The sequence below is a fragment of the Schistocerca americana genome, chromosome 2 (assembly GCF_021461395.2).
Source record: "Schistocerca americana isolate TAMUIC-IGC-003095 chromosome 2, iqSchAmer2.1, whole genome shotgun sequence".
NCBI lineage: Eukaryota > Metazoa > Arthropoda > Insecta > Orthoptera > Acrididae > Schistocerca > Schistocerca americana.
Genome location: NC_060120.1, coordinates 729,646,860 through 729,673,956, shown reverse-complemented (window position 1 = coordinate 729,673,956; position 27,097 = coordinate 729,646,860). Strand labels below are relative to the sequence as shown.

The window sequence follows — 27,097 nt, the reverse complement described above, 5'->3', positions numbered from 1 at the left end:
GTCGACTTGGCGCTTGCACGTATCTCATTACAGGTCCAGACAGGATGCAGCACTGACAGCAGTGCTGACATCAAAATCAACTTCACCACTGTCATGTGCACAATGATCCTTCTATGTCTCTTCTCCCAGATTCACGGATCCCGAGGACAGCACAGCCACAGCAGCTGCCAGAGGGTGTCATCACAACACTGTGGCATAACCCCATGTAGAAAGAGCCTTCGCCTCCTCTTGTCCTACTGATAGAGCTGGACCCACCCGCACCGCAGCCACTGACGCCTTCCCTATCTGGTTATTGGCCTCTGGAGGTGGACGCATACCCTTCTGGTCATTTTACAGGGGACGTATCCGCCAGAGTGAAGGCCAGATGGCAAGGTATGACCGGAAACTTGACGTCCCCTGCAGCCACAGCTTCTGGTCTAGCTCAGCGTCCACCCTCCAGCCTCCCCTGCCGTTGTCACACTCCCTACACAACAACGGTCCATCGACTTGAGAGGGAGGAATGTTGTGGTATGACATTAAGCACCGGTACGTCGGCCTGAATGAAACAGCAGAGAAGGCTGTGAGACAATGTCAGCAATAGTGTGCTGAGAATAAAAGTGATACATTGCCTAGCCATGGCCACACTAGAAGAGCCACGCTAGAAGAGCTGCACCAGAAGGCAAGCCGTGATCTTACGATTTGGACCTTTATTAATTGCTTGCACGGAAACTGTATATATCGAACGACACTGATTATTTGCATGTTGCCAATTGCTTACAACCTCTCTTCGTAAAAAGGCAAAGTTAAGTATTGTCAATTTAATTTACTGCAATACACTCCATTAATAAGATTTGCTTGAATGTTGTGGAAAACAGCTTCCTAGGCACCTTATAATAGACGAGTGGGCAGATCCCACAACAGGCACTGTTGTTAAGCTGACCAAGGAAGCATCAACAGAGAAAATAGTAAGAGATATTTTTGTGAAAGTTTGACACGAATGGGCTAGCTTTAAACTTTGAAAGAACACAACACACAGTTTTGTACTGTCAAAAATATCCCACCTCAACAAGAAATAACTGACATCTTTATTATCTGGACTAAGGCCCAAGACAACCTATCTTCATTCCTTCACAACCTCAACATCTTTTTGCTCATCCATTTCAACTGGTCATCCTTGACCCAGTGTGCCACCTTCCTTCATGTTGACCTCTTTCTCTCTGACATCTCCACTCACTCCTCTATCTACATTAAACCCACTGAGTGCCAACAGTACCTGCACTTCAACAGCTGCCATCCCTTCCTCACCAAAAAACCCCTCCAACACAATCTGGCCATACGGGGTGGCATATCTGCAGTGACAAGAACTCCCTTGCCCAATATTCTGGAGGTCATAAAAAGGCCTTCACAGACAGGCATTATCCCTCACTCCTAGTCTGCAGACAGATTTCCTATGCTATATCCCAACACACTCCAATCCTCCCACCAACTCCAAAACCTGCTACAAAGCACCCCATTCATCATTCAGTACCATCTTGGACCAGAACAACTGAACTACGTCATTCATCAGAGCTTTGATTATCTATCACCGTGCCCTGGAATAAGGGACATCCTGCTCCAGACCCGTCACATGCCTTCTGAAGTGGTGTTCCACTGTCCATTCAACCTCCACAACATTCTCATCCATTTGTATGTCACTCCCAATCCCCAGGCTCTTGCAACAGTGATCATATCCCTGTGGAAGACCCAAGTGCAAGACCTACCCAATCCACAAACCCAGTATTTCCTATTCCAGTCCGGTCACAGGCTTGTCCTATTGCGTCAGAGGCTGAGACACCTGTGAAAGCAGTCATCTGATATGACAGCTCTGCTGCAATCACTCCACAACTTTTTATACTGGTATGAATTCCAACCAGCTGTTTACCAGGATGAATGGTCACTGCCAAACCAAGACCAAGAGCAAAATGGACCATCCTGTGGTACAACACGCAGCTGAACATGAAGTGCTTGATTTTAATGGCTACTTCACGATCTGGTCCATCTGGTTCTTCTCCTCCACCGCCCACTTTTCTGAACTGCACAGATGGGAGTTATCCTTACAATACATCTCCACTCCCAGAATTATCCTGGCCTCAACCAGTGATAAGCTACCGCACCACACCCTCCCCTCAACAGTTTCTGCCTCCTCTTTCCTACAACCTCCTCCCAATTCACATCCCCTCACATTCATTGTATTCATTCTCCATTAATTTTCCTCTTTCTATTCTTCTCATTTTCTGCAGTACCCTCCCCCTGCTCTCCATTCCCCCACCCAGCATCAGAACGCTGTCTGAGCCCTGTCCTGTAGCTTTCTACAGTAGTGCCTGAATGCTCCACCAAACAGTGTTCTTCTCTTCCCCCACCTGCGCTCTGCTTGTTGTAACAGTGATTGTCCGCAATGCAACAGTTGCAGTCTGGCTAAAGCAGCCAGAGATAGTGGTCATGTGTGCTTGAGGTGTGCCTGCTTGTGTAAATGTGCATGTGGTTTTTAATTTTTTTTCCTGAAGAAAGCTTTGGTCAAAAGCTTTGAGGGTAATAGGCTTTTCATTGTGAGTGTTTGCAAGTTGATGTGTCATCTTTACAGTGAGTAGCACTCTATTCTTTTCATTATCGTGATTATGAAACTACCCACAGACGTAAAATGTGACTGACAGTTTCAAATGTAGTTTAAGAGCTTTCTCCTTAACAACTCTTTATATACTATAGAGGAATTCTTTCATAGAGATAATTAGTCATGTTAAAAGATCTATAAATGGGCAGCATGCAGCAATATATGCCAGTAAAGAATGTTTTTTAATTTTTTATACATTTGTAGATAAGTGTTCTGTGTTTAATCTGTTGACATGTTCCACATCATAATGTTCCTCATGAATTTGATCCATGAAATAAGTAACTAACTACTCAACTAACTAATCATAGGTAAAGCAGATGAAAGGCTCTGGTTAATTGATAGGGTACTGACAAAATAGAATCAGTCTACAAAGGAACAAGACAGAAATAACTGTATGGCGTTGCTGGCATAAAGACCCCAAAGGGGTATATTGAACCACTTAACACATATCACATTGTTCTCAATGCTGGAAAGAATGCATTGTCCATAACATTAAAGGCACAACACGCTAGTGATAAATGCCACATTAATAATATTATGGGCATCACTCCCCATTCAACTGTTAGCTCTCATGAGTAACAGTAATCATCCAGCAGGTAAGAGAAGGCACATTTCTGCGGGTCTGAGTCATGACAATCTGATACATAACTAAGACAGCCAAGCTAGTCAGCTGAACACCAGATGTCACAGTTAGTGCTTTGTGTTCCCAAAGCTATATGACTGGTAACAGTCCAATCAGTGACAAAGGGATACTTCCCATTCTTGGAGAATCTTTTTTGCTAATAACACAGATGATGATCCTACTTATGATTTGCCTAATTCAGTTAAGAAAGTTCCTTTCATTTTCTATGTTGTGTACAAAAATTTAGTTAGTGTAATGTATGTGAGGAAATTAAAAAATAATATAATATGTTTTATCAATTTTTTTTTTTTTTTTTTTTTGCTGTTACATTACACAGACTTTCTTATTTGTGCATAATTTATGTTTTTCAGAATGAACTGTGGTGGATGAGAATCTGATGCCAGCTGCTGCTTGGACCTCAGAAACTGTGAGGCATTTGCAAGCAGCAATTGGCAGAGGGTGAAAACAGGCATGAGCCAGGACAATGGAGGATAATGACAACTGGAACAAAGGGGATCATTTCCAAAATGCCATTACAATTTATAATGGTGCACATGGAAATATATAAATGGAAATGAACTAGAAGTGTGACAGCAACCTGGTAGGTTCTTTTACTATTTTATTGTTAAAGCACCCCTCCTCATGAGTGTTTCTACTTTTGTCAGGGGAGGATGGCCACACACAAAAGTAGATCTTTCAGAGGTGAGGGGGATACATACTTCCTCTTAAGCTGTCCTATTCACACGAAAATGAGTACTGTACAAGTGGGACAAAATGAAAGCACTCACCCAACACAAAGTGTGATGTGAGCTGTGCCAAGAGGCACGTGGCGTATAGGTGTGTCATGAAAAGAACCTCTGGGATATCAGGCAACCTGCCTGTGTACGAGGGCAGTTCAATAAGTAATGCAACACATTTTTTTTCTGAAACAGGGGTTGTTTTATTCAGCATTGAAATACACCAGGTTATTCCCCAATCTTTTAGCTACACAACACTATTTTTCAACGTAATCTCCATTCAGTGCTACGGCCTTACGCCACCTTGAAATGAGGGCCTGTATGCCTGCACGGTACCATTCCACTGGTCGATGTCGGAGCCAACGCCATACTGCATCAATAACTTCTTCATCATCCACGTAGTGCCTCCCACGGATTGCGTCCTTCATTGGGCCAAACATATGGAAATCCGACGGTGCGAGATCGGGGCTGTAGGGTGCATGAGGAAGAACAGTCCACTGAAGTTTTGTGAGCTCCTCTCGGGTGCGAAGACTTGTGTGAGGTCTTGCGTTGTCATGAAGAAGGAGAAGTTCGTTCAGATTTTTGTGCCTACGAACACGCTGAAGTCGTTTCTTCAATTTCTGAAGAGTAGCACAATACACTTCAGAGTTGATCGTTTGACCATGGGGAAGGACCCCTTCAGCGTCCCAGAAGACTGTAACCATGACTTTACCAGCTGAGGGTATGGCTTTAAACTTTTTCTTGGTAGGGGAGTGGGTATGGCGCCACTCCACTGACTGCCGTTTTGTTTCAGGTTCGAAGTGATGAACCCATGTTTCATCGCCTGTAACAATCTTTGACAAGAAATTGTCACCCTCAGCCACATGACGAGCAAGCAATTCCGCACAGATGGTTCTCCTTTGCTCTTTATGGTGTTCGGTTAGACAACGAGGGACCCAGCGGGAACAAACCTTTGAATATCCCAACTGGTGAACAATTGTGACAGCACTACCAACAGAGATGTCAAGTTGAGCACTGAGTTGTTTGATGGTGATCCGTCGATCATCTCGAACGAGTGTGTTCGCACGCTCCGCCATTGCAGGAGTCACAGCTGTGCACGGCCAGCCCGTACGCGGGAGATCAGACAGTCTTGCTTGACCTTGCGGCGATGATGACACACGCTTTGCCCAACGACTCACCGTGCTTTTGTCCACTGCCAGATCACCGTAGACATTCTGCAAGCGCCTATGAATATCTGAGATGCCCTGGTTTTCCGCCAAAAGAAACTCGATCACTGCCCGTTGTTTGCAACGCACATCCGTTACAGACGCCATTTTAACAGCTCCGTACAGCGCTGCCACCTGTCGGAAGTCAATGAAACTATACGAGACGAAGCGGGAATGTTTGAAAATATTCCACAAGAAATTTCCGGTTTTTTTCAACCAAAATTGGCCGAGAAAAAAAATGTGTTGCATTACTTATTGAACTGCCCTTGTAATTAGCCTTACACCAGTGAAGCGCTCCTCTGCTGGGACTGATATACATTGCTATACTCATGGGAACAAATTGGATAAACCAGTAAAAGAAAACTGAGGGATTTGGTGTTCAAGTTACCTCGAACACCCACGCATCGGGCACTGAGCCAGCAGAAGATGTTTCCATAACTGGATCAGGGGAGATTCCAGTCCCTGGAGTGAAAGAAGTTACTGAGAAGCTGGACCAAATCAAGATTAAAGCCTTGTCTGGGACAGTGAGACGGAAACTTCTTAGAGAACATAGAGAAAAGCAAGTAATGGAATGGTTTCCTAAGAACAAGTGGATGAAACTAAAAACTCTTGAACTTAAGACTCTCACGAAAAAAAATATCTCAAAGTGAAGGAAATAAAGAGACTTCTTCTACTTCTGCAACAGGTAGCAAGAAAACAAGGGAGGAATCTGTTATTCCCAGTTCATATGCAAAAAACCGAGGTAGGAAACAGAGATTCAGACCTACAGCATAGCAATCTCAGTTTTTAGGGTGACAGATATCTAACGAGGCTGCCCTCCTGTTAACATCACTTTGTGGCAGGAGGGCTCGGTCAAGACAACTGTCTCTGGAAAAAAAAAAAAAAAAAAAAAAAAAAAAAAAAAAATGGAGAGGATGCAATTCAAAGACTCAAAATTGGAGTCTATCTGGATAATTATGCTCTGATATTTGTCTGTGAGGGAATGGGGACAGTGGATTGGTTGGAGGAGATGCTGCCCAAGATCACTTTGTGGGGCACCGGTCAAGACAGCAAAACTACTCAGGATCATAAGTACATTAGTCTGGATATCAAAACTATTTACAGATGTTCCACCCGAGACCTTTTTAGGGAAAGACGGGGTTCAAAACCAGCAAGTCTCAACAGTTATGATCCTGGCAGGAAAATGACCCAGATTATGAGCTAGCAGCATACTCCCACAATGAGACAGTTGTCTATGAGATGATTAGTAATTGAATAAGTGCTTGGTTGTGATGCAATAGAGCTGTGCTGTCTAATGCTTAACGTGGGTCATTACTGAGGGGTACCACATGTCCCTAGCAACAGAGAGATATACTGAAAGTTTCTTTCAATATTGTTTATGAAACAGTGCTTCAGTTCGTATTTTGTAAGTTTATTTTATCATTATTTAATTAAACTAAGATTAAACTGGATTTTCCTAATATATTTTTACCTTACAAGAACATAGAAACAGTTATTCTTTACAACTGCAAGAAGTATGTCACACGCCTGCTTCTATTATGAAAAATGGCACGCCTGCTTGACGGTTAAGAGTAAGGACCTGTTCACCTTATCCAGACAACACTGACTGTCTGCTACTATAATGCACACTGATGCTTGTGTTTCAACCCTACGTTGCTATACCAGTACCAGTGGCCTATGACAAGTCACAACACTAACAATACTAACAAACAAATCCTGCAGCGTACAGTATGAACATTGTTCCTATAAAGTTGGGTACCCATACAGTAAACAGTTTTCTGTTTACTAACTCAAGTAGCAAAAACTTAATTATTACCATCCTGTACTCTCCAGTTTCCACTTGAATGGTAAAAATCAAATGAAAGCTAAAAGTGAGCCAGAGTGTGATCCATTATTCAAAGCATGGCCAGTATATGACAAGGTATATCATCAGTGCAAGAATGATCCCAACTTAAATGTAATGTCACAACTGGTGGAAGGATGTGACCACTTTGAGGAATCCTTAGTTTCAACAATATATGCCACAAGAATGATACTGATACAGAATAAAGCTATACATACTTTCAGGAGCACAGTCACGCTATATTTGGAATTTCTAAGTCTTCTGCAGTTGGAGCAATGCTGTAACGAATGTAGTCATAAAACTGCAAGACAATTTAGTAGGTAAGGGTCACATTGTGCACATTGGTTGGTATTATAACAGCTCTTGAAGTAAAATGCAGTGGCATTATCAAAAAGAATAGTAGAGGAATGCCATCTGCTATGTCTGCTATATATCTCCAACATCTCCAACAAAATGAATTGATTTTTCACCATAAAGGAAACATTTTAGTCTTATGGTGAAAATAAAAGACAGAGGTTTGCATGATAAGCACAAAGCACAGAGGAGACATGCTTTCCCACACTGAAGGAAGACAAAAAATCAAATTAGCAGCAGTCCTCAATTACAATAAAAACAAGCTTGGTTTGATCTCAGTGACCTAAAAATTTCATAAGGAATATTTGACTATTGAACTGTGATGAAAGCTCTGCGGAGAAAGCTTTCCTTCTATCTACTTCTCGTGGCTGTTTCAAATGTGTGTACATTATATACATAGGTAAGGAAGAAAAACGTTTGCATGAGCCAATTCATTATTTGTTTGCAAATATCTGTCAATGACATGTAGTTCAGACACTCAACCTTCCATGAGTAATACTAATATTTTAAGGCTGTTACAAACAGGAATGAAAAAAACACAGCTAATGTAGTGTGTGCTCGGAAAGAGGCAAGGAGGAGGAAGAGTAACAAAAGGGAAAGATACATTGTTTCAGCATGGTGTGTATAAAATGGTGTCTTGTGTGCAATATGTTTCCAGCCCTATCACACAAAAAGGAACTATTTGAAATATGAAGTCATTCTCACAACATGTTGTTCTTTTCCACTGTACACAGAGACAAAAGGTTTAATAGAAGAATAATATAATTCACATCTACTGAGAAAGTAACTCACTTCAAAATTGTACCAGAGAGTCAAATTATAATAAAAGTGTCTGGCACTGGATGAAGGAGATGGAGATAACTGGCTGGCACATGGTGTGTAGTTTAAAATAAGTGATTGGCACTCAAAATGCTCCTTGCACAATAGCCACTTTCCTCAACAGGAATAAGAGTTATGCTGTAATTGTATCTCTAGAATGTAGGTGATAGTAATGTATGTGTGTATACACTACAGTCACAAATGTGTTGCATGATGAGAGAAAGGGGCGACTGAAACCTTGAGCTGGCACATACCTTACTCTTCTTTTATGGCACAAAGGGTAATAACAAGTTTAATGTCATCATCTGATGGAAGACTCACTATCAGCAGTATCACATACTCCTATTCCTCGATAGACAGCAGAGAGGTTTGGAGTTTTCTCCAGAACATTACCACCTAGTCTGGTGATCAGAACCATGCACCATCACCTGTCCTCTACTAGTATGAAAATGCTTGTGGTAAAAACTTCTTTAACCACAAGAATTCAAATCAGCTATCTCTGAGATGGGCACAATTGCAAATACAGAAGTTAGAGACCTCAGCTATGGAGCCAGGTTTCCATAAAGGAGCTTTTTTGGAATACACTCATGACACCTATCTTAGAATCTTGCTATGGTATTTGGAACTAATACCAAAATTGACTAATGTGGGCCATTCAAAATATACAAAGAAAGGTAGCATGAATTGTTACAGAGCTTTTGGGCTACAGAGATTGGTCACACTAATTACAGCATGCGCAGAGGCATTTTAAGCAATCATTCTTCCTGTGCTACATGAGCAAATGGGATGAGAAGAAAGGCAAATATGTGTTACAGTGGGAAGTAGCCTCTGCAATGCACTTCACAGTAATTACTTAGATGTAAGTAATTGACCAAAGACTATTTTAATAGCAAGTGCAGTAAGTGTTATAAATAACAGCATCTGCTGTCAGTGCACAATTCAATTTTGATACCAGTCAGCTGTGGAACTGACAATTTTTGTCCCAGCCACCAATTTTGTAATGATGAACTAGCTGTGTATATTGGCATATGCTTCATTTTATGATTTCCAAAAACCATTACCATAAGGATTGATCCAAGACTTAATTAAAGAGAAAAAAGATAGGCAGTTTTCTAAAGTAGGTTACTCAAACAAAATACTGATCAGATTATTCAGATTTTCTAAATAATTAACAAGAGCTCTGAATTTGTTTTCAGAATTCTGTACAGCAATATATGTATTTAGATGCCAATACAACAAATGGTGGAATGAGAGAAAAAAATAATCTTATAGATACTCAGAATGGAATTGTCAATACAAATGCCATTTAAAAAATCTGGGTTGCTGATGTAATTAAAACAATCATTGAAACACAGAAGCTGTAGATGCACATGTGCACAGTTATTTTGGTACTCAAATAGCAAAACTTGTTGACTACTTTTCAAATCTCATCTCTTAATTTATCAGCATCACCTGATTTATTTCAACTGCATTCCACTAATCTTGTTTTACTTTTCTTGATATTTGCCTTATAATCTCATTTCATGACACTATCTATTCCATTCAACTGCTTTTGCAAGTCCTTTGGCATCTCCGGCAGAATTACAATATCACTGGCACAACTCAAAGTTTTTATTCCTTCTGCTTGAACTTTGAGTCCCTTTCCTCATTTCTCCTTGGTTTCCTTTACTACTTGCTGAATGTACAGATTCAACAACATCAGGGAGAGACTACAACACTGTCTCACTTCCTTCTCAACAGCTACTTCCCTTCATGCCCTTTGACTCTTCTTACTGCAGTCAGGCATCTGTATAAATTGTAGATAACTTTTCACTCCCTGTGTTTTACCTCCATTACTTTCAGAAATCCAAACAGCATATTCCATTGATAGTGTCAAAAGATTTTACTAAAGATACAAATGCTACAAACTTACATTTGACTTTCAAAAATTTTTCTTCTAAGGTAAGTTACAAGGCCAATTTGGCCTTGTGTGTTCCTACACTTCTCCAGAATGCAAACTAGTCTTCTCTCACATCAATTTCTACAGTTTTTCATTTATTCTGTAAATAATTTGTGTCAATATTTCACAGTCTTGGCTCATTAAACTGATGTTTTACTTATATTCACACTTGCTAGCACCTGCCTGCTTTGGAATAGGAATTTTACATTCTTCTTGAAGAATACAGGTATTTAAACTGTCTCATACATCTTATATACAAGGGGGAACAGTTTTATCATGGCTGGCTCTCCCAAGGTTCACTATAATTTGATGGGTATGTTATCTATTCCAGGGGACTAATTTTAAGTTAGGACTTTCAGAGTTATGTCAAACTGTTCTAGAAGGATAATATCTATCTCTTCTTCATTTACTTTTCCTCCTAGTGTACTATTGTCCTCAAGTCTCTTTCTCTTACACAGATCTTCTAAATATTTCTTCCACCTTTCAGGCTTTCCTTCTTTGTTTAGTATGGGTTTGCCATTGGAGCTATTGATATTCATGCAGGTACTTCTCTTTTCTCCAAAACTTTCCTAAGTGCTGTATCAATCTTTCCCATAGTCACTGACGCTTCTACAGCCTTTCATTTCTTTTCTAGCCAATGCTGTTTTGTCAGTTTGCACGTCCACTTGGTGTCTTTATACCCCTTTGCCTGCTTCATTTGCTGCACTTTTCATTTCTCCCTTTATCAATTAGGTTCATATCTCATAAGGATTTTTGCTGGGACTTGTATTTTTTCTTACTGATCCTCTACTGCCTTAATTATTTCATCTCTCAAGACTATCCCTTTATCTCCCTTACCTCTGTTTCAGTTAATACTTGGCTAATGCTCCCTTTGACACTCTCAGCAACCTCTGTTTCTGTCAACTTATTCAGGCACCATCTCCTTAATTTCCTACCTTTATGCTATTTCTTCTGGTTTAATTTGCAGTTCATAACCAATAAATTACGGTCAGGGTCCACATCCACCCCTGGAAATGTTTTGCAGTTTAAAGTCTTTGATTCAAAATCTCTTTTTCATCATTCTGTAACCTGCTCATTCTGTAACCTGAAGGGACTGGATAAAAATATTGAAACACCAAAAGCACAACACCATGCCTAATATGGTGTAGGAAACCCATTGTAATTCAAAACAGCTTCCAGTCATCTCAGGAAGGATAAATACAGGTCCTGTATGTTTTTCAAGGGAAACATATATCATTCTTCTGCAAAACTGTGGCACTTTCGAGTAACGATGATGGAGGTGACTAGCTATCACACACCTTTCTCTATAAAGTAGATCACAAAAACTAAATAATATTGAGATCTGGTGATTGTGGTGGCTAGGGGAGATGCCACATTTCATCCTTGTGCTCACAAAATCAGTCCCGGATGATGTAAGCTGTGTGAACAGGGACCCTGTTGTCTTGGAACACACCATCACCATTGGAGAATAAACATTATGCCATGTGATGAGTCTGATCAGGCAAAATGGTCACACACTGCTACCTTGCAGAGTGACCCTTGGGCTCAGGGATTGTCACAATATGGTGCCCAAATCATCACTAAACCCACACCACATTTCACTCTTGGAATATAAACTTGATCAAAAGCTGGAATCAGTGTAAAATAAAACTCATCCAACTGAACAACCTTCCCTTAATGCAGCATAGTCCAGGTTTTATGGCTTCAGCACCACATTTTCCTGTATTTGGGCATTTGTATCATTGATGAGTGGTTTTGGAATTCCATTTCACCCTGCAGTTCCCTGCTTAAGAAGCTCCCTTCCTGTTGTTTTGGTGTTAACAGAGTTCACATGTATGACATTCAGTTCTGCAGAGACTTTTGCAGCTGTTGTTCCTTTAATTTTTGTCTCAGTCCTCTTCAATGACCATCTGTCATGATCGCTTAACACCCACTCTTGGATGCACTGTGAATTAGTGGCTGATGTGGTATAAATCTTTGATACATCACTTTCTGAAGCACCAAGCATTTCAGCTCTCTTTGTTATGGAAGTATCCAACATGTGAATATTAAAAATTTGCCCATGTCTGAATTCACTTGACCCTGACAAAATGCACTCTCAGCTACCCGAAACACTGTTCTGACCATGACTGACACTTGCAACATAATGAGGACATTGCACAGGTGCCACTCATGGTCAAATACAACAGCACAACCAGTAGGCTTGGCTAGCACCTCATTTATGTTCAACTATGTATTTCTCATGGTATTTCCACATTTTTATCCAATCCCTGTAACTGAAACTGTACAATGTATCCATGTCTCCATCCAGTATACAACCTCCTTTCATGGTTTTTAAGCCTAGTGTTAGCAATAATTATATGCCTATTAGTTCCACAGGCGATGAAGATATTGAAACAACATATGATGAGATAAAAGAAACTATTCAAACAGTTAAGGAAGACTAAAATTTAATTGTGACGGGAATTGGAATTCAATAGTAGGAGAAAGACAAGAATGTAAAATAGTTGGAGAACTAGATCTGACTAAATATTTGTGTCAGATCTTGACAAGAGATCAAAGTGGTGCAGAGACTGGCATACTGGTTTAAATGTAAAACTGTGCAAAACTAAATGGTATCCTAGAACTACAACATCAATGAGTCACATCTGAAATCTGTCAGTGGTAATAAAAATACCTGGAGGGGAGGGGGCAACAGGGGGAACTTGCCTCATCCTGGGATCTAGAGTACAGAATTATTACTCATATATTGAGTGAATAACCAACAATTCTCCGGGAGATTACAAGTTTTTTGTTTCACCTATAAAATTTAGTTCTAATGGCGTGATATGCCTTGAAACTGAGCAACTCATTTATATAAAAAATAGCAGTTTTGGAGCTTTGCCCTAATAAGTGGTGCATTGAAAAGTATCTTTGTTTGACCATCAACTGCATGTTGGAATTAGCTGGAATATTAATGGAAAATACTGATGTGTGTGACAAAATACCAGACGTGATTAGCAGTTTAGAATGAAAACTACAGATTAAATCATGAACAGTTTTGGGTACATCTGGACCCTATTCTGTGAGCCACGATATTAAAAGTGGATAAACAGACTGAACAAAGGTTGGAATGCGAATTACTGATAGCTGAAAAACCCACATAAAAAGCCATTTTTTTGTGGTGAGGACGCACTATCAGTTAACAAAGTATTAACACTAATTAGATCTCTGTCAAGAATCTCAACGAACAGTTACAAATATGTTACTCCATTTGATATCTTTGGGTATCAGTTGATGAAAAATGTGAAACTGGAGTTTCTCTCGGCATATAAAATATTCAAAATTTATGGGAATGCAGCTGGGTGATATCTTTGACAACAACTGACATTTTGACAATGGACACACCATCATTTACAAGGCACAAAAGCAATGAGAGAGTGTTGTTCAGGAAATTAAAAATCTTCGTGTGTGAGGCATATACCGAAAGACAAACACATACACACCATAAACGTTACTGCCACCACAAGCCAAGCCAAGCAGAATTTCTTCATCTACATCTACGTGATTACTCTGCTATTCTCAATAAAGTCCCTGGCAGAGGGTTCAATGAACCACCTTCAAGTTGTCTCTCTACCGTTCCATTCTTGACTAGCACGCGGGAAAAACGAGCACTTAAATTTTTCTGTGCGAACCCTGATTTCTCTTATTTTATCGTGATGATCATTTCTCCCTATGTAGGTGGGTGCCAAAAGAATGTTCTCGCAATCAGAGGAGAAAACTGGTGATTGAAATTTCATGAGAAGATCCCACCACAATGAAAAAGCTGTTGTTTTAATGATTGCCACTCCAATTCATGTATCATGTCTGTGACACTATCTCCCCTATTTCGCAATAATATAAAACGAGCTGCCCTTCTTCATACTTTTTCAATGTCATCCCTCAGTCCCACCTGATGCGGATCCAACACCGCACAGCAATACTACAGAATAGGGCGGACAAGTGTGGTGTCAGCAGTCTCTTTAGTAGACCGGTTGCACCTTCTAAGTGTTTTGCCAATGAATCAGTCTTTGATTTGCTCTACCCACAATATTATTTATGTGATCGTTCCAATTTAAGTTATTTGTAATTGTAATCCCTAAGTATTTAGTTGAATTTACAGCCTTCAGATTTGTGTGACTTAATGTGTAATCGAAATTTAGCTGATTTCTTTTAGTACTCATGTGAATAACTTCACACTTTTCCTTATTCAGGGTCAATTACCACCTTTTGCACCATACAGATATCTTATCTAAATCATTTTGCAAGTCATTTTGATCATCTGATGACTTTACAAGACGGTAAATGACAGCATCATCTGCAAACAATCTAAGACGGCTACTCAGATTGTCTCCTATGTTGTTAATACAGATCAGGAACAGTATAGGGCCTAGAACACTTCCTTGGGGAACGCCGGATATCACTTCTGTTTTACTCGATAACTTTCTGCCTATTACTACAAACTATGACCTTTCTTACAGGAAATCTCTAATCCAGTCGCACAACTGAGGCGATACTCCGTAGGCATGCAGTTTGGTTAGAAGACGCTTGCTAGGAATGGCATCGAAAGCCTTCTGGAAATCTGAAAATATGAAATCAATTTGACATCCTCTGTCGATAGCACTTATTACTTCATGAGTATAAAGAGCTAGTTGTGTTTCACAATAACGATATTTTCTGAAACTGTGCTGACTATGTGTCAATAAATAGGTTTCTTCAAGGTACTTCATAATGTTCGAATACAGTATATGTTCCAAAATGCTACTGCAAATCGACGTTAGTGATATAGGCCTGTAATTGAGCGGATTACTCCTACTTCCCTTTTTGGGTATTGGTGTGACTTGAGCAATTTTCCAGACTTAAGTTACGGATCTTTCTGTGAGCGAGTGGTTGTATATAATTGCTAAATATGGACCTATTTTATCAGCATACCCTGAGGGGGACCTGACTGGTATACAATCTGGACCAGAGGCCTTGCCTTTAATAAGTGATTTAAGCTGCTTCATTACTCTGAGGATATCTACTTCTATGTTTCTCATCTTGGCAGTTGTTCTTGATTGGAATTCAGGAATATTTACTTCATCTTCTTTGGTAAAGGAGTTTCAGAAAACCGTGTTTATTAACTCTGCTTTAATGGCACTGTCATCAGTGACTTCACCATTGTTATCCCGCAGTGAAGGTATTGATTGCGTCTTGCCACTGGTGTGCTTTATGTATGACCAGAATCTCTTTGGGTTTTCTGCCAGATTTCGAGACAGAATTTCGTTGTGGAAATTATTAAAAGCATCTCACATTGAAGTACACTCCATATTCTGAACTTCTGCAAAACTTTGTCAATCTTGGGGATTTTACGTTCTTTTAAATTTGGCATGCTTTTTTCATTGCTTCTGCAACAACGATCTGACCCGTTTTGTGTACCATGGGGGATCAGTACCATCACTTATTAATTTATGTGGTGTATATATATATCTCAATTGCTGTCGATACTATCTCTTTGAAAACATTCCACAACTTTTCTACACTTACAAGATCAGATCGAAAGGAGTGAAGACTGTCTCTTAAAAAGACATTAAGAGCATTTTAAATAGATATACTTTGAATTTCTTTTTCATGGTTGTAGGTGTTGCGGTATTCTGCCTAGCAGCAACTGCCTTGTGGTCACTAAACCCTGTATTCATCACAATACTCACTATTTGTCCAGGATTATTTGTTGCTGAAAGGTCAAGTATGCTTTCGCAACCATTTACGCTTTGAGTGGGCTCATGAACTAAGCGTTCAAAATAATTTTCTGAGAAGGCATTCAGTACAATTTTGGATGATGTTTTATGCCTGCCCCGTCTTTAAATGTATAATTTTTCCAGCATATTGAGGGTAGAGTCACCACCGACTGTATGAGCTGGGTACTTATTTGAAATGAGACTCAAGTTTTCTTTGAACAGTTCAGCAACTATATCTTCTGAGTTGGGGGGTCGGTAAAACGATCCAATTAATAGTTTAGTCCGATTGTCAGGTATAACCTCTACCCATATTATTTCACATGAACTATCTACTTCAATTTCGCTACAAGGCAAACTACCTCTGACAGCAATAAATACTCAACCACCAACTGTATTTAATCTATTCTGAACACTGTTACATCATTTGAAAAAAATTTCAGCTGAACTTATTTCCAGCTTTTGAACTTATTTCTGGCTTCCGCCAGCTCTCTGTACCTACAACTATCTGAGCTTCAGTGTTTTCTATTAGGGCTTGGAGCTCTGGTTCTTTCCCAACACAACTATGACAATTTACAACTACAATACCAATCATTTCTACAACTACCTTACTGTGTTTTACCTGTCCACTTTTAGACAGACGTCCCTTCTGTGGTTCCCTGAGAAACTCTAACCTAAAAAACCACACAGTCCCTTCCACACAGTCCCCACTACCCGTGTAGCTGCCTCCTGTGTGTAGTGGACTCCGGACCTATTAAATGGAACCCGGAAACCCACCAACCGATGGTGCAAGTTAAGAAATCTGCAGCCTACATGGTCACAGAACCGCCTGAGCCTTTGATTCAGACCCTCCACTCGGCTCTGCACCAAAGGACCACAGTTTGTTCTATTGGCGATGATGCAGATGGTGAGCTCCGCCTTAAACTCGGAAGCAAGACTGGCAGTCTTTACGATATCCGCTAGCCGCCCGAAACCAGACAGAATCTGCTCCGAACCAAAGCGGCACATGTCATTGGTACCGACATGAGCCAGCACCTGCAGTTGGCTGCACCCTGTACTCTTCATGGCATCTGGAAGCACCCTTTCAACATCCGGAATGACTCCTCCCGGAATGCACATGGAGTGCACACTGGCTTCCTTCCCCTCCTTGGCAGCCATGTTCCTAAGGGACCCCATTATGCACCTAACTTTGGAGCTCCTAACTACCAGCAAACCCACCCTCTGTGATTGCCCAGACCTTGCAGGCCAAGAAGCTTCCTCTGGAACAGGGTGGACGACTGCATCAAGCTCAGAGACATCATCAGCCACAGATAACACCCAAAACCTGTTTGTCAAACGAACCAGGGAGGTCCTACAATCGGCCCCTCGGGAAGTTTTTCGCTGCCTGCCAGACTTTGGAATGGTCTCCCACTCGACCACGGGTGAGGGATCAACCGCAATGCAGGCAGTACCCAGGGTGGCCACAGCAGTGGACCAATCGGAGGACACGTGGTACGTGGTCGATGTCCCTTGCATCCCTGCATTCGATCCCCCAAGTGACGCCCCTTGGCAGCAGCCTCAAGCTGTGTGAAGGAAGCCAAAGCAGCCTGGAGCTGTGAGCGAAGGGTCGGCAACTCAGCTTGCATCTGTACACAACAATCACAGTTCCTATCCATTACTGCAGTCGCTTAAGCAAATATCTCATCTCTATTCATAGGGTCAGTTGCTAATTAAATCTCATTAGCTTTCTTAATGACACAGTCCCAATACGTGGGTCTTCAGACCAGAATCTTCATTTTGTCATATTCCTTAGGATGACTGGTGCCAAGACCAAGTTCTGTAGTAGCAGATTCGCTTGGCTCTTGGAAGCATGTGTGGCAGTTACATGCTATATAATGGTCCTGATGATCTGATCAATGTATGACATTTCACAACTACAATGGATACAGCAGATAACTGTCTTGCACAAACTCAATATCATCCTTTACAGACCCTAATCTTATAAAGTGGATGAAAAACATGTTTCACTTTTTTTTTTCTTCCAAAATGCTGTTAGAAATGCTACGTGCAAGGCAGAAAGGTTATGGACTTTGATGTCACCTCATTATTTTCATCTCTCACCTGTTTCACAATTTGTCAATGGCACAATGCTCATCTGATCTGTCTTTCACTGCAGCCATTCTGGCATAAGGTGACTTCGATTAGGACTAACTCAGCTAACGAGCTTTCAGTCTGGGATGATGTGGGCTCTTTGAACCAAGGTATTAAGTTGGATGGTGATAACTATTACCCTGAAGATAAAAATCAGTGTGAGTTGGCTTCCTAAAAACAGCATGTTCCAACACACTATCAACTTTTATCCTAACCACTACATTATCACTACAATTTTGTAGCAAGCATTTGAGTGGATTGAACCCAGAACTTCCAAACACCATTTAAATTCTTACTTCCAAGAGGTCAGACAAGATGAAAAAAACACATAGGCTTCAAAGCTGGTGACTCCAGGGCATGTTACACAAAATCATCCCTAAACAGACTGGCAATACTAGCTGACAAAGGACTCTCCATGGTAACTCCATCTGCCTGGTCATAGAACTGGTTATTGCATAAATAATGGTGCCACTACTGTTTACAGTGTGTGTGTATCAATGTTTTAAATTACATTAAACCATTAAGGCCAGAACTTTCAACAAAAATCAATATTCAAGTAGATGGGTTATGAGTTACCATATTCACAATGGAAGAATGTGTGGAACTACTGCAGTAAGTTTTTAAAGCTCTCAGGCAAATTAGAGTAACAGCAAACCTCAGGTATCAAAATCTGTGTGTATCAAACTAAAATTTCTCCAAATAATACACTAAAAAGCAATTAAAGCAATATATGGAACTGTGCAGTATGCTCTAGCTCTTTAAAGTGACAAAAGAATAGCAGTACAATAGATAATCATACAAAAAGTGGAGTTAAAGTACTCCTTGATGATTCTTCAAAGCAGTTATTTTCAACTCTTAAATATGCCATCATAACAAACAAAAATAACGATCGAAAACTTGTAAGGAGGGACATTGTTCTGTCACTTTCTCTCATTACCACTAGAGACAGTTGTAGCAATTGAATCATAAGCTTAATTTTGTTTATCATTAGAAAAATTGAAAAAACATGAAACATACGAGAAAAGGGCAGAATCCAGCCCTCCGGCGCCTCTTCTGTCACCTGGGACATCTCCTACATCCAGCAACTCAATTTCTTGAGGAGTAACTGGTTCCAGTGACTTCACCATGGCTGGCTTGTTGTGCAACATCTCCAGCACTATGTCTTTTCCTGCTACACACAGCCGCCCTCCTGCAGTAAAACGTTATATTAATACTACTCGTAAACCTTTAGAATAAATTAACTAACACAATGCATAAAAAACTGAAGCAGCTGATTTATAAAAGATTAAATAATGCCACTGTGGGTTCTGGAAATTGACCATTATCTGGAGAAACAAAGAAACATCTGAAGTAAAAGACGGGAGTAATCAGCTCCTTTACAATCTGTCCCTTCAGAAACAGGAGTGTGTTGCTTAACTTCATGTGAAGTAATTTGTTCTTAAGCTGTTAATAAAATGATGAGCCAGAGCTCATGCCCCCCCCCCCCCCCCCCCCAACTGGTTTCTCTCTCCCCGTCTCTCTCTCTCTCTCTCTCTCTCTCTCTCTCTCTCACACACACACACACACACACACACACACACACACACACAACATATGCACACACCACCACAGAACTACACATTCAGAAATACTGCTGTGCAGTAGAAGAAGTAGACAAGTAGATAGAATTTCAATTTATGTTTGAAAGTAAATGTAATATGTATTAGATACTTCACATAACTTGGACTGTTAATGCTGAATCCTTACTATTTTCTATGTTCACTAAGGTAAAATGATAGATAGCTTCTATTACTATATTTATGAATATCACTGTTATTTTCAAACTGCGATTGTTATTGACAACAAATGATAAGGCAATAAACGTAATGTGAATCTGAATTGTTGTGCCTGCCCATGATTCAACATTTCCACTATATGGTGAGTAGCAACCTATCTTTTTCATAATATTGCCATCATTCCACCTTCGATTTTGCATTGCTTGATTTTACCTATACTAGACATTTGTGTGCAGTTAAAACTTTCCACCTCTACGAAGAGTTGCCTCAGGATATGATTTTATGAAACATTAGTTAATGAAAATTAGAAAGGTAAGTCAACTTTTTGACATTTTCATTCCCAAGCTCTGTTATTACCCATGATGCAAATGCTGCAGATCTTATAAGGTCCGTAACACATGACTTCCAGTTTAGGTTCTTCTTACTATTAAAGCTCAAGAATTAATAATGTTCTGTTTATGAACTGATTTTTCCTCATGCATTCTATTTAGCACTGTGGTCAGGTCTTGTGCACTACAGAACTGCATGTATTATGTTTCAGTTACGTTCACTGAAAGTCTATTTGCAGAGAATGAATTATAAAGACTCAAAGAAAAAAAATACCACCATCAAAAAACAATTACTGTAGAGTAATGAAATTTTGGGAATACACTTGTCTAGGTAACATATTTAAGCAATTAACATTGATGGAATACACGTCAACATAACATGAAAGAAGCCTTGAAAATGTGTAATGCTGGTACATTAAGAACCAGTGTAGCTGGATGCAAGGATACAAACTAGCATGCATCGTATTGTACAGGTGCTGGATGTTTATGAGATGGAGTTCCATGCCTGAAGCACTTGGTCGGTCAATATAGGGACAGTTTAATGCTGTTTGTGGATGATAGTGGAGTTGGAGTTGTCATTTGATGATGGTCTGTAAGTGCTCGACTGCAGACAGATCAGCTGATTGAGGAGGCCAAGGCAACACATCAACAGTCTGTAGTGCATGTTGGGTTACATCAGTGGTATGTGGGTGATCATTATCCTATTGGAAAACACCCCCTGGAACGCTGTTCATGAATGGCAATGCAAGATTGAATCACCAGACTGACATACAGATTTTCACTCAAGGTGTATGCTCCTGCTGTCATATGAAATTTCACCCGAGACCATCAAGCACACAGAGACATTGGTTACAGGCCCTCAACTGGACTTCTGTTAACCAACAACACATGGCCATCACTGGACCGAGGTAGAACCAGCTTTCATCAGAAAACACAAGAGATCTCGACTCTGCCCCCACCCCCAAACGAGCTCTCGCTTGATTCCACTGAAGTTGTAAATGGCGGTGGTTGGGTGTCAGTAAAGGATTTGTAACAGTTCGTTGTGTTACTGTGGTTCCAACTGTTGCTCAAATTGTTGCTGCAGATGCAGTATGATGTGGCAGAGCCATACACCAAACAAAATGATCTTCCCTCTCGGTACCGTCACATGGGCATCCAGAGCCTGGTTTTCTTGCAACCATACATTCTTGTGACCACTGCTGCCGGCAATCATGTACAGAGGCTACATTCCTGCCACGTCTTTTTGCAATATCTCAGAAGGAACATCCAGCTTCTTGTAGCCCCATTACACGACCTTGCTGAAACTCAATGAGGTGTTGATAATGGCTCATTGTTGCCTCAAAGGCATTCTTGCCTATGATCAGCTCATCACATCCAATCTCAAATGTGACTAATGCTCACAACTGTTACAGCGTGTATCTAAAGCAAACCTGATTTGCATCCTCACAGTGGCACAACTCTTACACGACTGGTGTGAAATTTAAATCAAACAATGGAAACTCCAGGTAGGAATATCAACAACATAGGAAAAGACAGATTCCTACTTACAGTAAAGAAGACACATTAAGTTGCAGACAGGCACAATTAAAACACATTTACAGAAAGCTTTTGGCCACAGTCTTCATCAGTAAAAGAGAGTCACACATCATTCACACACACAAGCAAGCAACCCCCCCCCCCCCCCCCCCACACACACACACACACACACACACACACACACACACACACACACACGGCTGCCCACTCCAGCATTTCGGCTCAAGATGCTGGAATAGGAAGTTGTGTGTGCATGAGGTGCGTTTGCTTGCGTGTGTGTGTGTGTGTGTGTGTGTGTGTGTGTGTGTGTGTGTGTGTGTTTTGTGGCCGAAAGCTTTATATGAGTGTCTTTTAACTGTGCATGTCTGCAATTTGGTGTGAAATTTAAACAGACACAATCTTTCACATGTAGAAACATGCCTATCAACTTTCGTTTATGTCGCACAATTCCTTTTCGGTGTTGTGACTTTTTTTCTGTCAGTTTAATTTTACAGAATATTTTTTTTTTACATATTCAAGTGGAGCCTCTCAATTAGGCTTGATAATAATTCTGGCATCTTTAGCAAAGAGAACTAATCCAGTTTCCTGGAAGGAAGAGAGGAAGTAATTAAGTAAGTTTAGGGTTTAAGATCACACTGACATTTTACTCTCCTCAAGTCAGTAGAACGGAAAGGAAAATTATGGTTTAATAGCCTATGAATGAGGTCATTAGAGATGGAGCTCAAGCTCAGACTGTACAATGACAGAAACAAAATTAACCACGTCTTTTTCAAAGAAACTATCGTGTCATTTGCCTTCAGGGATACAAGGAAACCACGGAAAGCCTTATCTGGATGAGTGAATGGGGATATGAACTGCTGCCTCCTCAGACCAAAGTCCAGACTCTTACTACTGCACAATCTTGCTCAGTAACATGAATTCAGAGCTATCTCTACTTGTTCTAACCACTTCATCTAATTTTCGAATACAGTGTGTGGATTCCTTTTGTAATTCATAATTTTTTTTGCATATTTAGCACCTCATTTTACTGTTTTATGGGGAAAGCAGCTGTTAAAAATAATGAAATCTATCTACAAATATAGTAAATTTATGATTGACATAATAATATTATACATATTACTCCAATTAGCTTCCTATAATGTTCCCTCAAAAATGTAGTATGTTTCCACGATACCATTTCAAGGCGATCAAGTTACTTATGGATGGACAGTTGTGCACCATGGCCTCAAAGCCCATTTTCTTATATAACTGATGAGGTGTTCATCTAAAGGTATGCTGCCTATTAGTGTTTTGCTACCCTGTGCAATTCTAGTTGGGAAAAATCAACAACAGAATTCAAGATGTAAGCATTTAATAACATTCTGAAATTGTTTCTTGTATCAATATTAAAATCTTACATGGTAATCATTTGCTTTATTTTGTCCACTAGATGGCATCATAATGACTAAATTTTTTCTAAAATTAGTTAATGATTTTCCAGTGGGGACGTATATATTGTTATAATTAAAAGTGAGTTTATCAGTAGTAGCAATTCACATGCACAAACTTTCAACTGTTGGGATATCCAGAAACTATTGATTTCAATATATTTGACTGTGATGCCATTTTTAAAATAAAGGATAACTTTTCCTTTCTCCATAAACATGGTGCTACAAGTGTTTAGGTGGTGCTCAGACACAACCTATCAGATTTATCTTATCTTCCTAGTTCATACAAGCACGCAAAAAGTTCGCCAACTTGAATTTTATAATTGGTGGCAAAGACTACTCTTCAATTTTCACCTATAAATACAGCTAATCTACCTTTCCCCTTCCTGTTAAGGTTTGAGCCATGTATTGTGTGCTTTCACCTCCCAAAAGCAACGACTAGCTCAACACAGATGCAAGTTCCTCCCAAAGTCAGCAGCAACCAGCAGAGTTTCTGGTTAATTTTTTTGATGGATTTATTCATCAATGGTTGATAATGCCAATGCAGAACCTAAATGATAGTCACACTTATGTCTGAAGCTGCTGCATCTAGTTTACACAGGTTACTCAAGTTCCTGATCCTCTTCAAGCTGTTTGCTTTCACATATGAGAAAATCACAAAAATATGATGTGTCTCTGATTGGTAGTCCACAATGCTCAGCATGATGTTAATAAATCTGAATAGACGACATCCTTCTTTAACTTCTACAAATTTTCTTACCCTGATTTCATGGCACTTTTCTAAATCACACCTTCTTTGGGTTTGCCCAATTGCCCTACTTACTCCTGGTCATTATATTTCTTTTTATACCATACACAAGTACACACACTCACTTCCAATTTTAAAGGGTGCAGTATCACAAGGTGAGATGAAGGAAGCAGAATGGTCCTTGAGAAACAGATATAAAGGGTGAACCAAACTCCAACAACAATCTCTGAGAGGTGCTGGCAGGACCAAACCAAGAAAAAAAGTTTAGTAAACATGGGCTCTAAAATGCGTACCTTAAGAGCTATGAGCACTACTTCATCTAAGAGAAAGTAAAATAAATCTCTCCAACTGCTAGCTCTTTCCTTTCTGTATTTGGAGAGATGGTAGTATGGAGAGTGCACACCTTCATAGCTATCAGCACTTGTTCATCTTTGCTACTGTGAAACGCATCTCTTGTACTGAACAATGCTTACAGATCCTAAGGTATGCATTTTAGAACCCATGTTTACTGGACTTTTTTTATTGTTTTGGTCCCAAAACATGGAAAGCAAATAGCTTGGAGTAGAAGAAATGTGTTTCACAGTACCGAAGATGAAAGAGATTTTATGGTATGCATTTCAGAGCTCAAGTTTGCAAGACTTTTTTTTTCCTTCGTTTTGATTCATATTATCATGTTTGAAAGTTTCTTGGTGGAGTTCTGGCTCGCACTGTATACACTGTGTGTGTGTCCCCTAAGAGCCTTCAGGTTCATTTCCTCTGGTGTTTTACTAGATATTTAGAATTTTGTTTTTGTAATGAGTAGTTATTAAATTGTTGTGAAGTAAAATTTTATGAGCCCATTCAAAAAACGGTCCTAAATTAGTCAATTGCAATATTTGGTTTAATGACATGTACTAATAGGGGGAGAAAAATTTGAATAATAATCAGAACCCTGTAACTGACTTTGTAGCACAGGGCATAACAGCAAGATATATTGCTGGCATAAGCCAGCACACAAAATGGTTATTTTCACAGCATATAACATAGATATTATAAGGTTATCAATACAAAAACTGAAACACAAGGCCATTCTGCGAAAAGTCTTGAAAGTGGTACTCTCCTGAACTGTATTAGTACTGTGACTTTTTCTTGGTAATTTTATAACTCAATAGGTAGTGAATAATAGATACTGAAATGTTAGTAAAAAATGGCCTATGCCTCATTGTCTACTAATGCTTGCACCAAAACTACTTAGTTTCTACTACAATACGAACTACACGTTATTATTTTGCTGACCCTTTTAATGTTTAAAGTTAATTGAATATTACACTAGACTAATTTGGAACCATCTATCCACAGGACACATAACATTTGATTAAAAAAAAAAAAAAAAAAAAAAAAAAAAAAAAAAAAAAAAAAACAGTTTTGTTTGCAAAGGGAGAGAAAATAATGCTTTCCATTGACTTTCGGTGACATTTAAAACCTGTAGTAAGCAATATTTGTTTGTGCTGATGCATTTGCACATTACAACAATGAAATTGCAAACATCTACAAAATTACAGAGAGAATTTGTGTGAGGAATCTTGTTAATGTTGTTGTGGTCTTCAGTCCTGAGAATGGTTTGATGCAGCTTTCCATGCTATTCTATCCTGTGCCAGCTTCTTCATCTCCCAGTACCTACTGCAACCTACATCCTTCTGAATCTGCTTAGTGTATTCATCTCTTGGTCTCCCTCTACGATTTTTACCCTCCACTGCCCTCCAATACTAAACTGGTCATCCCTTAATGCCTCAGAAGATGTCCTACCAACCAATCCCTCCTTCTAGTCAAGTTGTGCCACAAACTCCTCTTCTCCCCAATTCTGTTCAATAACTCCTCATTAGTTATGTGATCTACCCACCTAATCTTCAACATTCTTCTGTAGCACCACATTTCGAAAGCTTCTATTCTCTTCCTGTCCAAACTATTTATCGTCCATGTTTCACTTCTACACATGGCTACACTCCATACAAATATTTCAGAAATGACTTCCTGACACTTCAATCTATACTTGATGTTAACAAATTTCTCTTCTTCAGGAATGCTTTCCCTGCCATTGCCAGTCTACATTTTATATCCTCTCTATTTTGACCATCATCAGTTATTTTGCTCCTCAAATAGCAAAACTCCTTTACTACTTTAAGTGTCTCATTGCCTAATCTAATTCCCTCAGCATCACCCGCCTTAAATCGACTACATTCCATTATCCTCGTTTTGCTTTTGTTGATGTTCATCTTATATCCTCCTTTCAAGACACTGTCCATTCTGTTCAGCTGCTTTTGCAGGTCCTTTGCTGTCTCTGACAGAATTACAAGGTCATCGGCAAACCTCAAAGTTTTTATTTCTTCTCCATGGATTTTAATTCCTACTCCGAATTTTTCTTTTGATTCCTTTACTGCTTGCTCAATATACAGATTGAATAACATCGGGGAGATGCTACAACCCTGTCTTACTTCCTTCCCAACCACTGCTTCCCTTTCATGCCCTCGACTCTTATAACTGCCATCTGGTTTCTGTACAAATTGTAAATAGCCTTTTGCTCCCTGTATTTTACCCCTGCCACCTTCAGAATTTGAAAGAGAGTATTCCAGTCAACATTGTCAAACACTTTCTCTAAGTCTACAAATGCTAAAAACGTAGGTTTGCCTTTCCTTAATCTTTCTTCTAAGACAAGTCATAGGGTTGGTATTGCATCATGTGTTCCAATATTTCTATGGAATACAAACTGATCGTCCCCGAGGTCGGCTTACACTAGTTTTTTCATTCGTCTGTAAAGAATATGTGTTAGTATTTTGCAGCTGCAACTTATTAAACTGATAGTTCGGTAATTTTCACATCTGTCAACACCTGCTTTCTTTGGGATTGGAATTATTATATTCTTCTTGAAGTCTGAGGGTATTTCACCTGTCTCATACATCTTGCTCACGGAAGAGTTTTGTCAGGACTGGCTCTCCCAAAGCTGTCAGTACCTCTAATGGAATGTTGTCTACTCCCGGGGCATTATTTTGACTCAGGTCTTCCAGTGCTCTGTCAAGCTCTTCACGCAGTATCATATCTCCCATTTCATCTTCATCGACATCCTCTTCCATTTCCATGATATTGTCCTCAAGTACATTGCCCTTGTATAGACCCTCCATATACTCCTTCCACCTTTCTGCTTTCCCTTTTTTGCTTAGAACTGGGTTTCCATCTGAGCTCTTGATATTCATACAAGTGGTTCTCTTTTCTCCAAAGGTCTCTCTAATTTTCCTGTAGGC

General features: G+C 39.8%; 1 protein-coding gene across 1 annotated transcript in view; it reads right to left on the bottom strand.

The window, feature by feature from the left end:
* The window catches only part of LOC124594743 (general transcription factor 3C polypeptide 1), a 370,793-nt gene that overhangs the window by 149,521 nt on the left and 194,175 nt on the right, over positions 1-27,097 (bottom strand). The window contains exon 16 of the mRNA XM_047133120.1: positions 19,025-19,196. Within this exon, the coding sequence (XP_046989076.1) occupies positions 19,025-19,196 (172 nt within the window). The remainder of the gene's footprint in view (positions 1-19,024; positions 19,197-27,097) is intronic.